At 38.3% G+C, this 15,231-nt stretch overlaps 1 protein-coding gene and 1 long non-coding RNA gene across 2 annotated transcripts; one reads left to right on the top strand and one right to left on the bottom strand.

The window, feature by feature from the left end:
- The first annotated feature begins 609 nt into the window (after positions 1 to 609).
- On the top strand, positions 610 to 3,904 carry LOC138886848 (uncharacterized). Its single transcript, XR_011405771.1, has 2 exons — positions 610 to 857; positions 3,617 to 3,904. It is a non-coding gene; the product is annotated as an uncharacterized lncRNA (long non-coding RNA).
- Positions 3,905 to 4,783: 879 nt separating this feature from the next.
- On the bottom strand, positions 4,784 to 7,323 carry LOC104243839 (cytochrome P450 93A3-like). Its single transcript, XM_009799104.2, has 2 exons — positions 6,322 to 7,323; positions 4,784 to 5,559 (listed from the first exon to the last, which is right to left on the bottom strand). The coding sequence occupies exons 1-2, from the start codon at positions 7,228 to 7,230 to the stop codon at positions 4,921 to 4,923; spliced, it is 1,548 nt and encodes a 515-aa protein (XP_009797406.1). The 5' UTR covers positions 7,231 to 7,323; the 3' UTR covers positions 4,784 to 4,920.
- Between the last annotated feature and the right edge of the window lie 7,908 nt (positions 7,324 to 15,231).

The following is a 15,231-nucleotide window of genomic DNA, read 5'->3' as shown; positions in this document are numbered from 1 at the left end:
GCCGAGGAGTAAATCAACGTCCGGGTCTTGACTATCATTGAACTTTTAATCCATGGTCAAGCCTCCAACCGTTCTTGTTGTTTTCACTTGCAGTTCAGCACAATTTGGTCGTATATCAAATGAACTTCGACATTGTCTTTTTACAAGGCAAAGGCAAACTTGAAGAAGAGGTCTTTATCAAATGTCCTATCTTTTTAATACAAGGTTTTTAAGTCTCACTCGGATCTTTCCCTCTTTGCTCACCATAGCTCTAGTAGTGCTATACTGCTATGTATCATATCATCCTTACAAGAAACAATTCTTCAATGTTACATTAGGTAATCTCTTCCTTGGCTTCCTATTTTTTACTTCAAGATCTTGGCCCTTTATCCTACTTTCTTAGGATTGAAATTCATCGAGATGCAAAAGGCCTCCTCTCACAAGCGAAGTATGTTTCACACTTCTCCGGGATATTTTGATGCATGACTGCAAAGTTGTTTCCACAATCTGCTGCTAAATGATGGTTCATCAAAATAATAAGGAAAAATGGTCAAAAATACGCATCTACTATACTAAAAAAATCATTTAGGATCCTCCTCCGTTAAACCCTCCACCATGGCCAACACTATACCACATGGCATGACATTTGCTGAGGTGGACGCTAAGGTCCCATCACACCGCCCCCAAGCTCCCACCTCACCGCCCCCAACCCCATTTTATCCTCCTAGCCTCGCTTCTTCTTCCATCACCACTTCTCCTTCACCCAACCACCAAAACCATTACCTCCAGATGCAGATAAGCTGAGTGTAATGGCATATTCTAATTCAAGTATCGATTCTGTTGCCATCAACGTTGAGTCAATTTATTTTGGCGGAAAGGTTTTATTTTTTCCCCATCCTTTGACTCCTATAATGTGTCTGTTTCTTGTATGTGTACTCGTAAATATAGTAAACGGATTGCCTTAATATGTGACTAATTGGCTAAAATAAATTTCTCAATGAATGGGCGATGCGCTGTTCTCTTTGAACTATTTCTGGGTACGATAATGCATTCTGGGTTTACATGTATAACTATCCATTGTTTGTGCATATACAACTTTTTTGGGAGTTGTTTAATATGGATTATTGGATTTTAGATCTGTTGATAAAAACTGTTTCCTATCTGTCAAGTAATTTTTTTTTGCTAGAAGATTAACACATGAAGTATCAGCCAGAGGTGGCAATTTTCTTTTCTCTGTGGTCAAATTGCTTTGTTTGTGTGATGACCTTGTCATCACTTATTTTAGAAATAAATTATGTGTTCCGAGGCCTTAAAACCTCCTTTTTGTCTTATCTCAATTTGCGTGTGCAGTTCGGGCATGTATCCGGAAAGTCATTATGTGAAAATCTGTGAAAATGGTGAATTTTGCTTTTAAAATGAATTTAGGTTGACTTCGATCAACATTTTGGGCAAATGGACCTGAACACGTGATTTGACGGTCCCGGAGGGTCCGTAGGAAAATATGGGACTTGGGCGTATGCCTGGAATCGAATTCCGAGGTCCCAAACCCGAGAAATGAATTTTTGAAGAAAATTGTTTAACTGAAAATTTTAGAGTTTTTAGAAATCTGAATGTAATTGAATATGATGGTATCGGGCCCATATGTTGGTTCCGGAGCCCGGTAAAGGTCATATATGTGATTTAACTTGAGCCTGTCAAATTTGGTAGGAAACGGACTTGAAACGACGTAAATCGGACCTTCGGTTGTTAAAATTTGAACTTAAGAGTTCATGAGATCTTTCTTTGATTTTGATGCTAAAGTCGTTGTTAAAGGTGTTAATTTGGTGATTTGATCGCACGAGTAAGTTCATAGTATATTTTTGAGGTAGTATGCATATTTGGTTTGGAGCCTCGAGGGCTCGGGTGAGTTTCAGATAGGTTTCGGGATGTCTTTTACACTTAGAAAAAGTTGCAGGTTCAGAGAAGTTGCGGGTCTCTGAAGCCAGGTCTCGCGGTGGAACCTTCGCGACCGTGCTGGGGTTTTCGCGACCGTGGTGGTATTTATGTGGTCCGCGATGAGCAAGGCCAAGCCTTCGCGGCCGCGCTCGATTTCTTGCGATCCACGGTGGAGCTCCGCGGTTGCAGTCCTTTTTATGCGGTCCGTGGAGGGGGTCTGGGAGGAGCATTTAAACGGGACTCAGTTATTTTTCACTTTTCAAAACCCTGAAACATAAGAGACGATTTTTCAAACATCCTTTCTTCCCCAAAAACACTAGTAAGTGATTTTTAACTTATTTCTTTCACTCCTTAACTTCTTTTAACAAGATTTCACTCTAGAATCTAGGGTTTTCATGGTGGAATTGGGAATTTTGGGTAAAACCTACGAATATTGAAATTTGGGGATTTAGACCTCAAAGTAAGGTCGGATTCTAAAATCAATTATATATCCGGGCTCGGGGGTGAATAGGTAATCGGGTTTTGGTCCGAATTTCGGGTTTGAACCAAGCAGGTCCGGGGTCGATTTTTGACTTTTTGGGGAAATCTTTGGGAAACTTATTTTCATGCATTAGAATTGATTCATTTAGCATTTATTGATATAGTTAAGTAATTTGTGGCTAGATACAAGCGAATTGGTGGTGGAAACAAGAGATAAAGCGGTAGTTGAGACTTGAATTGTGTTCGTGGCATCGAGGTAAGTGTTTGGTCTAACCCTAGCTTGAGGGATTAGGAGTTGTGTCCTATTTGCTATGTGCTAGTTGTTGAGTACGACGTATAGGCATGGTGACGAGTATATATACATTGGTGTCAAACATGCCCGTTAGTCTTATACTATGATTATTGTGACTCCGTTTTGTATTGTTCATGTCTTATGTGATGATTTCTATTGTTGAACAAGGTTTATGGAAGTAACATTGGCATTTGAACATTGAAGAGCGTTGTCTCAAGTTGTAAAATGATTTATTGAAGTATTATTGGCAATTGAACATTATAGAGATTTTACTCAAGTTGTGAATTGAGTTGTGAAGTAAATGTGAAAAGAGAACAGGATTATGATATTGTCTCCCTTGCCGCGATGTTGTTGTGATTTTATTTATTTCCTTGCCCTTATTGCTTAGTGATGGTTGTTTGGGTAAGGAAGACTGTTAAAGCACGACGGGTGATGTCGTGTATGATTTTTGTGAGAGAGTGTTAAAGCACGAAGGGTGATGCCGTGTCGCACGATGTACAATTTCGTGCCTTTATATGAGTGATAATGCACGAAGGATCATTCCGTGTCATGATTATGTGAGGTAAAAGCACGAAGGGTGATGTCGTGCCGAATTTATTAATTTTGTGGTGAGGACGAGAGTAAAAACATGAAGGGTGATGCCGTGTACTTGTCTGTTATTTCTGATTCTTATTGATAATTGAGTTATGATGTTCTTTACATTTAATTATTTGTTTCTGTTGCTATTCGTAGTTCCCCCGCATCATGATTCCCCCTTCCTATTTTTAATTATAAAGTTTTGCTTTTATTTTCCGCTGTATATGATTTAACTACACAGGATCATTTAGTAGTCTGGTCCTAGCCTCGTCACTATTTCGCCGGGGTTAGGCTAGACACTTACCATCACTTGGGGTTCGGTTGTGTTGATACTACACTATGCATTGTGTGCAGATCCCGGTACTGGAGCATACGAACCTTAGCTTTGGGTTGCTACCTTCAGTCCATTCGGAGATCCGAGGTAGTCCTGCAGGCATCCGCAGGCCCTGGCATCTCCTTCTATCCTTTCGTCCTGTTTCATTTATGTCTTTCAAAGACATCGTTGTATTTATTTTTCGGACCCTTATTTGTAGTATTCCTAGACCGTCTGTGAAATTATGACACCAGTTCTGGGTAGTTTATGCTTAAGGATTTGTATTGGTAATATTTAAATGGTTATATTCTGTTCTTCTGCTTATTAAATTCCGTTGTTTCCATAATGTTGGTTCTTAATTGTTAGAGGATTAAAATGGGAAAAAGGTAAATAATACAAATGGTTGGCTTGCCTAGCTTTCACTAGTAGGCGTCATCACCACTCCTGAGGGTGGGAAATCCGGATCGTGACAGTTTGATGTGTACATTTATTTCTTCGAAGGCTCATAAAACACATCAGTTTAATCTGTTTTCTTAATTCTCTTTTTCCTTCCTCCCCCTCCCCCCCTAATTGGTTAGATTCTGATGGCTGAATAGTTCGTGTTGGTGGTGAAGGACGTGCGTTATCGAATTCCTTAAGTATAAACTTTCAGAGCCATTGTCATTTCTTTCGTTATAGAAGAGGGCAACAAAAATTGGATCTTGAATGTTGTTTCTATCTTCTTTTCTTCTCTTAATTGTTGCAGACTCAATTCAGTATTGGGACAGTGGTGAGGTGACATGTGACTTGGCGCCCACTTCAGCAAAATGTCAGACCATGTAGGATAATATTAGCCATGATGGAGAGTTCTAACGAAGGAGTATTTTTGCACCAAATTTTTAACATTAGGGGCAGAAATCGACCGTACATATAACGGATGGCATATATGATTTTTTTCGCATAATAGAAAGATATTTTGACCCTTTTCCCCAAAAATAATGCATCATTGACCGTTGTTCTTTAGATTACCGAGCTGTTACTAGAAATGTTCCTGAGACCACTTTAGTCAAAAAGCTTCTCAAAGAATTATCTTCACACCACCTACAATTTTTTGTGAAAACTTTGATGCCACAGTTACACTATGTCTTCCTATAGGGTCTGTATTTTCCCTATAGGAGTTCTCTCATAGGGACTCTGTTATTATCTTGTGTAATAGTCAGTTCATCATCTTTCAGTAAATCTTTTGCTTCCTCTTGCCAAATTATCATAGTTAGAGTACAGTTGCAAGATGTCAATTACATGAACTAAAGATTGGGTGGAGATTGTACATTTCCAACTACAATCTAAAGTGGGTATTTCCTTGTTATTACATTGATGGAAATGGATTAAGCCTAACCACTGGAATACAATTCAAAGGATGAGCTCTAGGAAGAGTGAAGCCAGTTCCCTCTTCCATGTCCACTTTACCATTTACTCCACCACTGACCTTCCATTCAAAACACTGAATCATGACAGCAAGGCTTGTTTGAAGTACCTGTAATGCTAATGAAGTTCCAGGACAGCCTCTTCGCCCGCTCCCAAACGGAAGAAACTGGTAGTGCTGTCCCCTAACATCCAATTGACCTCTTGTGTTCCCCTCTTCACTGAGAAATCTTTCTGGTTTAAATTCAAGTGGATTTTCCCAATAGTTTGGATCCCTATTAATAGCCCAAACATTGACAAATAGTCCAGTTTTTGCCGGTATATGGTAGCCACCAATGGAACAGTCTTCACTTGATTCTCTACCAATTATAGGACTAGTAGGATGTAGTCTCAGAGTTTCTTTAACTATGGCTTGAAGATAGGGGAGGCTTGTGATGTCTGATTCTTCGATAAGTCGGTTCTTTCCAATAATAGTATCAATTTCTTCTACTGCTTTCTGCATAATGTTTGGATGGTTAATCAGCTCTGCAAGTGCCCACTCTGTTGTGACTGCTGAGGTATCAGTGCCAGCAGCAAATATGTCCTGTTAAAAAATGAAATCTAATCCACAATTTTTAGTCATGTTGAACGAGAAAGTTAAGTAAGATATATGGATGTAACAATACAGCAAATGATTTTATCATCATCAGAATTCTTTTAAGTCTTCTAAATAGTCTACAAGTTACTGATATTCAACTTTTATCACAATGAAAAAGCTTTAGAAAGATACCAACTTATTAATTAACAATTCAATGATAATTGGTGACAAAGTAGCAACGAAAAGCATATGCTGTTCCTAAATGAACTATTTGATTACTGTGATATTTTCATGATATTTGACATTTATCTCATTGCTCAGGCTGGCAAAATAGCTATTCATCCCAAGAGCTTAAAAGTTTAGACGGCAGTCTAGTGCATTAAGCTCCTGCTATGCGCGGGGTTCGGGGAAGGGCCGGATCACAAGGGTGTATTGTACGCACACTTATCCTACATTTCTGCAAGAGGCTGTTTACACTGTTTAAACTCGTGACCTCCTAGTAACATGACAACAACTTTACCAGTTACGCTAAGCTCGCCCTTCAAAGTTTAGATGCATTTGATAATTGTTAATTGTTGTTCATGAACAAATTATAAATGATCTTCAAATATTTCTTGTTATGCTATCTTTAGTCGTTTCATACGAACATTGGCAGTAGCTACTTTTTTTTTCTTTTTCCTCTGATGCATTAAGGCCAAAAAAAGCATTTATAGTTAACTTCGCATATGGTCATTGAACTTTATCCACTATAACAGACTAGAAACTTACCAGGATGAAAGCTTTGATGTGCTCTCTTGTCATTTTCATCTCTGCGTGTTCATCATCCGCTATATCGAGAAGAATATCAAGAAGATCTTTCACGAATTCACTTCCATCGTTGCTTTGATCTCTCGTCCTTCTTGCCTCTTGGTGTTCGTTAATGATCCTCTCGATCATCTGATCAAACATTGCGCGAAGATCCTTGATCCTCTTTCCAAAACCTTGCAAATCCATGTTCTTGCAGAACCAAATATAATCCGACAGATTAAATTTCCCAGAGAGTTCAGCTATCTCTTGAATCAGTTTCTTTACACTCCCAGCTTCATTTTCATTTTCCGAACACCTTTCCCTCATTAGCATTCTTGAGATTACATTATTTGTGACCCTCAGAAGCTCAGCTTCTACATCTATTGTCTCCCCTGATTTGGCCTTTTGTAACAATAACTCGACGAAACATCTTATTTCATCACGTCTAACAGGAAGAAGTAGGTCTAACGTACGACCACCAAGGAGTTCAGACATGATTATTTTTTTCATGAACTTCCAATAAGGTCCATAAGGTGCAAATAAAAAGTCTTGTGAGCCATAAGTCAAGTAGTCTACAATAGCTGTTTGTGGTCGATTTAGAAAAGATGTTTCATGAGTTTTTAAGAAATTTTTGGCCATTTCAGGTGATGAAACAACAACATAAGGCACAGAGCCAAGCATTATATGGATCAATGGTCCATACCTGTTTGAAAGTTTGTGTAGTGCCTGGTGAGGAATTGGAGCAAGAAGGTGCAGGTGACCGATGATAGGTAAAGCAAACGGGCTTGGAGGAAGGCGAGAATTCGTTCTGTTTCTGAACAGAAACCAGAGAAATATGCAAGAAGCTAGCCAAATATAGAAGATCAACAAGTAGCCTTGGATATCAGCCATACTTTGAAGCTTAAAGAAGAGTCACAAGATTGACTTTGCTATTGCTTCTGCAGCTATTTATATGATCAAGAGATGATGAATTGCTTATTTTCTAGGGTCTTTAACTTCTTGCATAACTTCATATTTCTAGCTTCTAAAATTTGAGGACACTAAGCTCTGAGAGGTTGTTTCCACGGCTCGAACCTGTAACCTCCTGATCACACGACAGTAACTACTCTATAGAAGCTGTCAACTAGGCTATGGACAATCACTGGTATTTATGAGATTGTTAATTACCAAAAAGTATGCTACAGTCTACAGCACGGTATTGACACGTTAAACAAATATATAAAATTGTTTTCTAGTGTTATTTTAATATTTTCCAATAGGCAAGTTGCTCACATCCCCGTAGGACAAGGTCAACTCAGTAAAAAATAATAAAAGAAAAAAAACTAACAAAGAATTAGGACATAGACTACCTCACAGCGTGATTATAGGAAAATTGAGGAATTGAGAAAATAAAAGGAAAGACAGCAACATTAACTTAAAAGAAAAAGCTAAAATTACTGATCAGATAATAACTAAAGTGAGGAGCCTTGCTCTTTGATAGTGTTCTTGTTAAAAATTTCGGGTTGGGAGCACTCTCAATTAATGAATTAATCATTTTATCATGAAGACAAATGGAGAAGAGTATTCTTATGTGTTTTTTCCAACTTGGTTCAAATAAAATTGCTATAGCATCTAAATACTTATGGAAAACGAGTGCTAAGTAACTTTATAAAATTACCCCATATAAGTCAAATTATATACATAAAGTTATCGTCCTCGGGGATTGTATTTTGACTATATTCTAATAAGAAAATTGATTTTGCTTGATTACTATTTGCGGCGCTCCGACATCAATTCAAACAACTTAAACAGGGCACCATATCGGTGATTTAATGTGAGATGGAATTCACAAGGTTGGCAGAGTATGCACCTAATTTAATATCGATAGAAAAATTAAATAACGGAACTAAATTAAACTTAATTAAAAGCCGGAACACAAGTTAGATTGGACTTGATTCAATTAAAGCAAAATCGGAATGTTGACTTCACTTGATGATTAACTTAAGATAATCAATTTGTTCTCCTATCCAACTCCTTCAATTAATTGGAATGCTCTCACGGATACACACCTATACCATACAACAGAGGCAGAGCCAGCCCTTCGGCTATGGGTTCGGCCAAACCTAGTAGTTTTGGTACAAACTTTATATTTGTCTCAAGAAGTTCATTGAATATACATAAATTATTAAGTTAGAACCCTATATAGGGTAAAATATGTTTATACTAAATGATCGCATGAGTAAGCATCACGTAGAGCCGAAGATATAAGATAGTCGGAATCCGAAAGCAATGATCATCAGTTAATGATACTCATAAAGATGAAATAAATGCTGGTCACCCGGTAGCATTTAATGAAGAATATTCTACAAGATTAGGTACACGACCCGTTATAAGGAATACGACATTCACTGCCTCCCGTTACACATTCTTTAATAGACCTCATAACTGACATTAAAGATGGGCTTGATCCTAGGACCTTGTTCCCTAGGTGTAGCTATAAATAGTGAGCTCTATTACCATTGTAGGAAAAAGAGAACTTTCTGGCAAACACACGCTACATTCTATTCAAAACTTAATATAATTTTATCTCTTTGTTTACTGATATCACTATTATTGTCCCCGGAAGCCCTGTTCCTCGGATTACTATTTCTGCTATTTTATCTCCATTTCAAGATAAGTATTACATTTTTTGTCTAATTAATCTATTATCTTATGATCAAATTAATTCACTTGTCTATAAATCACGTATAAACTCAATTGTACCATTTTACGGGTAAACATGTTGGCACCCACCGTGGGGCTTAGACAATTGTATAATTAAGTTGGTCCTTGCCTCTTTTACTAACGTATTTTATTATTTGTTCTTAGCAAAAAGATAGTGGTGTTAACAACACACACAACCTTGAGGCCCAAGGAAATCAGCCTCGGCACGAGGATTCAATCAGTGATACCCGCAGTGAGGGGAACGAGACCACTCTTGTCCACGACAGGCGGTACCCAGGACATGTTCGAGAGCCGACTCCTAATGATGCTGAAGAAGAGCACATCATCAAAGCATTAAGGATATTGCAGGAGCAACAGGAGGCCATTTTAGGTCATCTCACACGGCAGAATAAGGTTATGATAGAACTGAAGCAAGTGTTATCAGGTGCTTCCAATAATGCGAATGGACGAGGTTTAGTTCCTCTCAGTGCTCCCTCAAATCAAACAATGGAAAGGGTCGACAACAACACCCCGAGGGGTGAGGTCAGCTTCAATGGGGCCGAGAAAAATGATTTTGGTCACAACAACGAGAGCGATCCCTTCAAAAATGTTCAACTCTTATGGTTTATGAGGGAAGTGAACTCCCGCATGGACCAAATCCCGGGCGCACCATCAGTTCTGAAAGGACCGGACTCAAAGAAGTACACTTAATTGACGTACAAACCAAGCACAATACCAGAATTGATCCCAATGCAGTTTAAAATGCCAGACGTGCCGAAATATGATGCGACTTTAGATCCTCATGAGCATATCACCACCTATACAATGACGGTAATGGGGAATGAATTAGCTCCCATGAGATTGAATCAGTTTTGCTAAAGAGATTCGGAGAGATTCTCACGAAGGGGCCATGACGTGGTATTCGCTTTTACCTGAGTATTCCACAGACTCTTTCAAGATGCTCACAGATTCTTTTATTAAGGCCCATGATGGGGACAGAAAGGTGTAGTCCCGAAAGGCCGATATATTCAGGATTGCACAAGGAGAGTCTGAGTTGCTGTGGCAATTTGTAACCCAGTACCAGAAGGAAAGGATGTTGCTTCCGACCTTTCCGGACGAATGGGCGGGGTGAAGCATTCACCAAGGGTTTGAATCCGAGAATTTTTTATGCTTCCCAAAAGTTGAAAGAAAGCTTGATCGAGTTCCAAGCGACAACTTAGGTGGATCTTCACAATCGATACGAGTCGAAGATAATGATTGAGGATGATCAGCTCGGTTTTCCAGTGTCAATTAAGGATCAGGACCGAGAGAAGAATAAAGAGAATTCAAAAAGACAATTTTGACACAAATCGACGATCTTCAAGGAGCCAGTTTTTTCCATGTGAACGGGCAGAAGGATGCAGCAGAGGTTTCCGATCGGTGGACAAGTGTAACTACCCAGCCGATCGTTTTGAGAATTAGTACCCCATTCGGCAACATAAGGTCTCGAGCAGCTTCGTATTATGTGTTATGACTTTTGTGTATGGTCAAATTCGGTTTCGGATGATTCAGGGTCAATTTGCAAGAAGGATTCTTGTTTTAGAAGTTTAAGCGGTAAGAGTTTACCGGAGTTTTGACTTTTATGTAGACGACCCCGAAATGGCATTTTGATGATTCTAATAGCTTCATATGGTGATTTTGGACTTAGGCGTGATTCTGGAGTTGGATTTGGAGGTCCGTAGGGTAATTTGAAGAATTTCGGCGCAAATTAAAAGTTGAAGTTTTGGAAGGTTGAGAGGTTTGACTGGGAGTTGACCTTATTGATATCGGGCTCAGATTGCAATTTCAAGAACTGGATTAGATCCTTTATGTCCTTTGGGACTTGCATTCAAAATTTGGCGTTATTCCGGGTTGATTTTGTATGTTTCGGCATGAGTTTTGAAAGTTGGAGGATTTGAAAGCTCATAAGTTCGATTCGTGGTGTGATTCCTAGTTTTGACATTGTTTGATGTGATTTGAGATCTCGAGCGGGTCCGTGGTATCTTTTGGAACTTGTTGGTATGTTTTGATGGGGTCCCGGAGGCCTCGGGCATGTTTCTGATGGGCTACGGGCCATTTTCTCATGTGTTGGATGGTTGTTTTGATATCTGGTGTTCCTTTATACGCGATCGGGAAGTTCATTCCGCATTCGCGTAGGCCGTTTTGGGTGGCTGGACCTTTTCCTCTTCGCGTTCGCATAATTCTTCCCGCGAGACGTACATGTGTATCCTCCTTCACCGCGTTCGCATTTGCGAAGCACAGATCAGTAGTTGGTATATTTTCTCTTTCGCGAGCGCATGTTCTAGTTCACTATCGCGTAGTAAATTTCTTAGGGGCATCAGTTGTTCCTTTATTCGTGATCGCAAGAGTTCATCCACGATCACGTAGTATATTTTTGGGGCAGTAATTATTTTCTTCTTCGCGGTCACATTAATTTTTCCGCGATCGCGACGTGCAAATACCTGGGCAGCAGAATATATTTTCCAAATCGAAGATTTTGCCATTTTTATCATATCTTGAATTCTAGACCTTGGATTTGAGTGCTTTTTTGTGAGTTTTTCAAGAAAATCATTAGGGTAAGTATTCTTCAGTTGGAATTTATTATATTCTATGATTCTATCGTTATTTTTATCTTATAATTAGTGTTTTAAGTTAAGGAAAAATGGGTTTTTTTTGAAGAAATTTTTCAAAATATAAATTGATGATTTGAAGGACGATTGATGATGAAAATTGATAACTTTGGTATGGTTGAACTCGTATTGGAATGGGTGTTCGTGTTTTGTGAATTTTATCGGGTTTCGAGGTGCGACCCGGGGTTTGACTTCTCAGTTGACTTTTAGTTGTTAAATATTGAAGCTTTATTATCCGAAATTATTTCTTATAAGTTTTATTTATGATTTGATGTTATTTTGGCTAGATTTGAGCCGTCCGGAGGTTGTTTCATTAGAGAAACTCATTTTAGAGTAACCGTCTAGCTTCTTTGAGGTAAGTATCTTGCCTAATTTTGTGTGGGGGAACTACCCTTTAGGATTTGAGTCTTTGGTGCTAATTGTGTCATATGAAAGTCGTGTACCTGAGGTGACGAGTACGTGCTCGTGCTTAATTGTGGGAATTTGACCGTTAAGGGATCTTAGGTTCTCATGTTCATTCGATATGAAGTTGTTTTGTCATGCTAAATACCCCATTTACTAACATCACCTTTGTGTGTATTATTTGGAATTAAATGCTTCATGTTTTACCCTTATTGCCGATTAAACTCTTATGTGCCTTAACTGAAGTTGTTTCCTCTTCTATTGCCGTGCTATCCTTCCCTAATTGCTTATCCTTAATGGAAGTTAATATTATCTTTTCTGAAACTGTCTATCCTTAATTGAATTTGTTGTATCTCTTCCGTAATTGCCAAACCTAGAATGAAGTTTTATTATCCCTTATCATTGTTGACTTACCATTATTTGGAATTATTGATTCGTGTTATCTCTCTTATTTCGATTTGTACTTTTGCGGAATCATTGCTATACATTATCTCTTTCTTGTTGAGCTATTCTTCTTAAGACTACTATTCCATGTGTTGACATGTGATTTTTGTCCCTCCCCAAATCTTTCACATTTTTAGCACGTAAATATTTAATTTAGCCTTAATGTAGCTATTTCAGCTTATTTTGACTCTTTTTACTTTATTTTCGTCACAAAAATGAAAATTACAAAAAAAGATATATAAATTTTAGTTTATTTATTTCTCATAAATTTTGAAAAATACAAAAATAGTACTTAATTTTTATTTTTATATAAATTTAAAAATACAAAAAATATATATATATATTTGTTTTAATTGTCAGTTTGTTTTAATAATTATTCTGCTTACGTAGGATTAATTAAATAAGGTCGTGTTTTTATTCTCGGTTGCGAGGAAAGAATAATATTTGGGTCCAAACGACTCATTTTAGGCCTAATTTTCGGACCTAGCCCAAAATATTTTCAGCCGAGACGCACATGACAACACATAACTCACACATGCTAGCACATGAACACAACACATAACTCACACATGGTAGCACATGAACACAACACACAACTCACACATGCTAGCACATGAACACAACACACAACTCACATATGCTAGCACATGCACACAACACACAACCCACACATGATTTTCAATATTCTCCATTACAACCCAAACAAAAACACACACGGGCGGAAGACCTTGGACACCAGCCCCCTCTCCTCTCTTCATCTTCTTCAAACCACCCAACCACTACCCATTTTTCTGTCAAAAGAACACCCCCCTCCCAAAAACGCGGACAGGGTATACCTTCGATATACATTCAATATACCTCTGATATACACGGGCAGAACACCCCCTCCCTAACGTATCTCCTTCTTTCTTTCTTCTCAAACCAGAAAACAACGAACTTTTCACCATCAAAACCAGCCTTGAAGCTCCAGTATTACAGCCATCAAAATCAGTTCAAAACACATCAAAACAAGCTTGAAAATAGCTCCGTTTCTTTAGTCAAAACGACCTCTAAAATAGCAGCAAAAACCTGTTGCAAACAGCCATAAAATCCACCCCTAACACCACCAAAAATGAGCCAAAAGATCTGCTGAAATCGGCTAAAAGAAATTGGAACAGATGCGTTTGGATTTTCGTCGCCGGTCAAAGTCGCTAGTCCAAGTTTCCGTTTGAGTCTCCTTCTAGTCCGTATGGTTTTGCTTGGCTTTATTTCGTTTTGGAGTAACGATTGTTGCGCTGTATCCATTTCATGAAGAAGGTTGTCTTCTCAGTCCATTGATAGAATATTCATATCAAAGGTTCATTTCCTCTAATTTCTTGTTTGCATTAGATGAATGTTTCAGTTTTGATTTAGATCTGTCTAAATGTTTTACTATTGTTTCTTTTGTTTCTGTTTTGATTTATGTGTGTTTGATTAGAATTATTTTCTCAAGTCACTAAATGAAAGCTAGATTTGTTTGAATTGGTAGATGTTATTAATCAAGTTTCGTTGATTAGGTGCAATTAATAAATCATTGTGATTACGGGTACGGTTCCCGTGACGTAGTTGTGATGCTTAATTTCTAAATTTCGGGGGTGCATCTCATGTAACCCGATTATAATGGCTCTAGATAATCTTAGTGAATAAATTAGGATTATTTTTTTTGATAGAGAAAAACAAAAAATAAAAATCATAGTTGCTTTTAGGCTTGCCCTTTTAAAAATAAAATGAGTCGAGCCTCGCCCAATAAAATGCACAAACTGCGGGGCCCTCATAAATGTATATACTAAAAATACTCAGAATTTGGGATGGGCTGTTCAACGAATTTCGCAGCCTTCCTCAAAGATAATAACGCGTTAGACTCATTAGGCGCGATTTTAATTAAATTACATTCTTAAATTCGGGTGCGCATTTATGTGACCCAAATCCAAATCTCAATGGAGTCAGAATGTATTAACAACTACGGGTGCATTGATTGCGACGTGGTTCGAGATGCATTTTCACGACGTTGCAATTCTATTAAAAAATAATAATAAAAGCGGTTTAAACTTAATAAAAGCACACAAGTTATAACATGTATTAAAATCAAATATTTAGCCATTATAACAATTTAAGCGACCGTTCTAGAACCACGGGATCCGTGGGTGCCTAACACCTTCCCTCGGGTCAATAGAATTCCTTACTTAGAATTTCTGGTTCGCAGACTTCATTTGGAAAGTCGAAAATTTCCTCGATATGGGATTCAAGATAAACCGGTGACTTGGGACACCAAAAGCCAAACCTTTCCCAAGTGGCGACTCTGAATTAAATAAATAATCCCATTTCGAATATTGTCACTTAAATTGGAAAAACTCCCTCGCGCTTTTATCCTTCGGGGCGGGCGCGCAAAAAGGAGGTGTGACAGCTCTGGCAACTCTGCTGTGGATTAGACCTAGAACCACTGGTTCAGGGTTAGAATTCGAGCTTAGATAAATCGTTATATTTGGTTTTATCTGATTTTTACATGTTTGAGCCTAATGTGCTAAATGTTGCTTTTACCGTTTTGATATTATTTGGACTGTACATATAAACTGTGCCGAAACCTTTCTCTTCTTACCTCCGGGGAGAAGCTCGCTGGACGAGACTCCCTATTCTGTTAGTGTCAATACCTGAAATAAGAAAGAGGTCGGACAAGTTACAAAGCCGGACGATCTCGCGG

The sequence above is a fragment of the Nicotiana sylvestris genome, chromosome 3, assembly GCF_000393655.2.
Source record: "Nicotiana sylvestris chromosome 3, ASM39365v2, whole genome shotgun sequence".
NCBI lineage: Eukaryota > Viridiplantae > Streptophyta > Magnoliopsida > Solanales > Solanaceae > Nicotiana > Nicotiana sylvestris.
The sequence above is the reverse complement of the archived record's forward strand: the minus strand, read 5'-3'. Positions and strand labels throughout refer to the sequence as shown.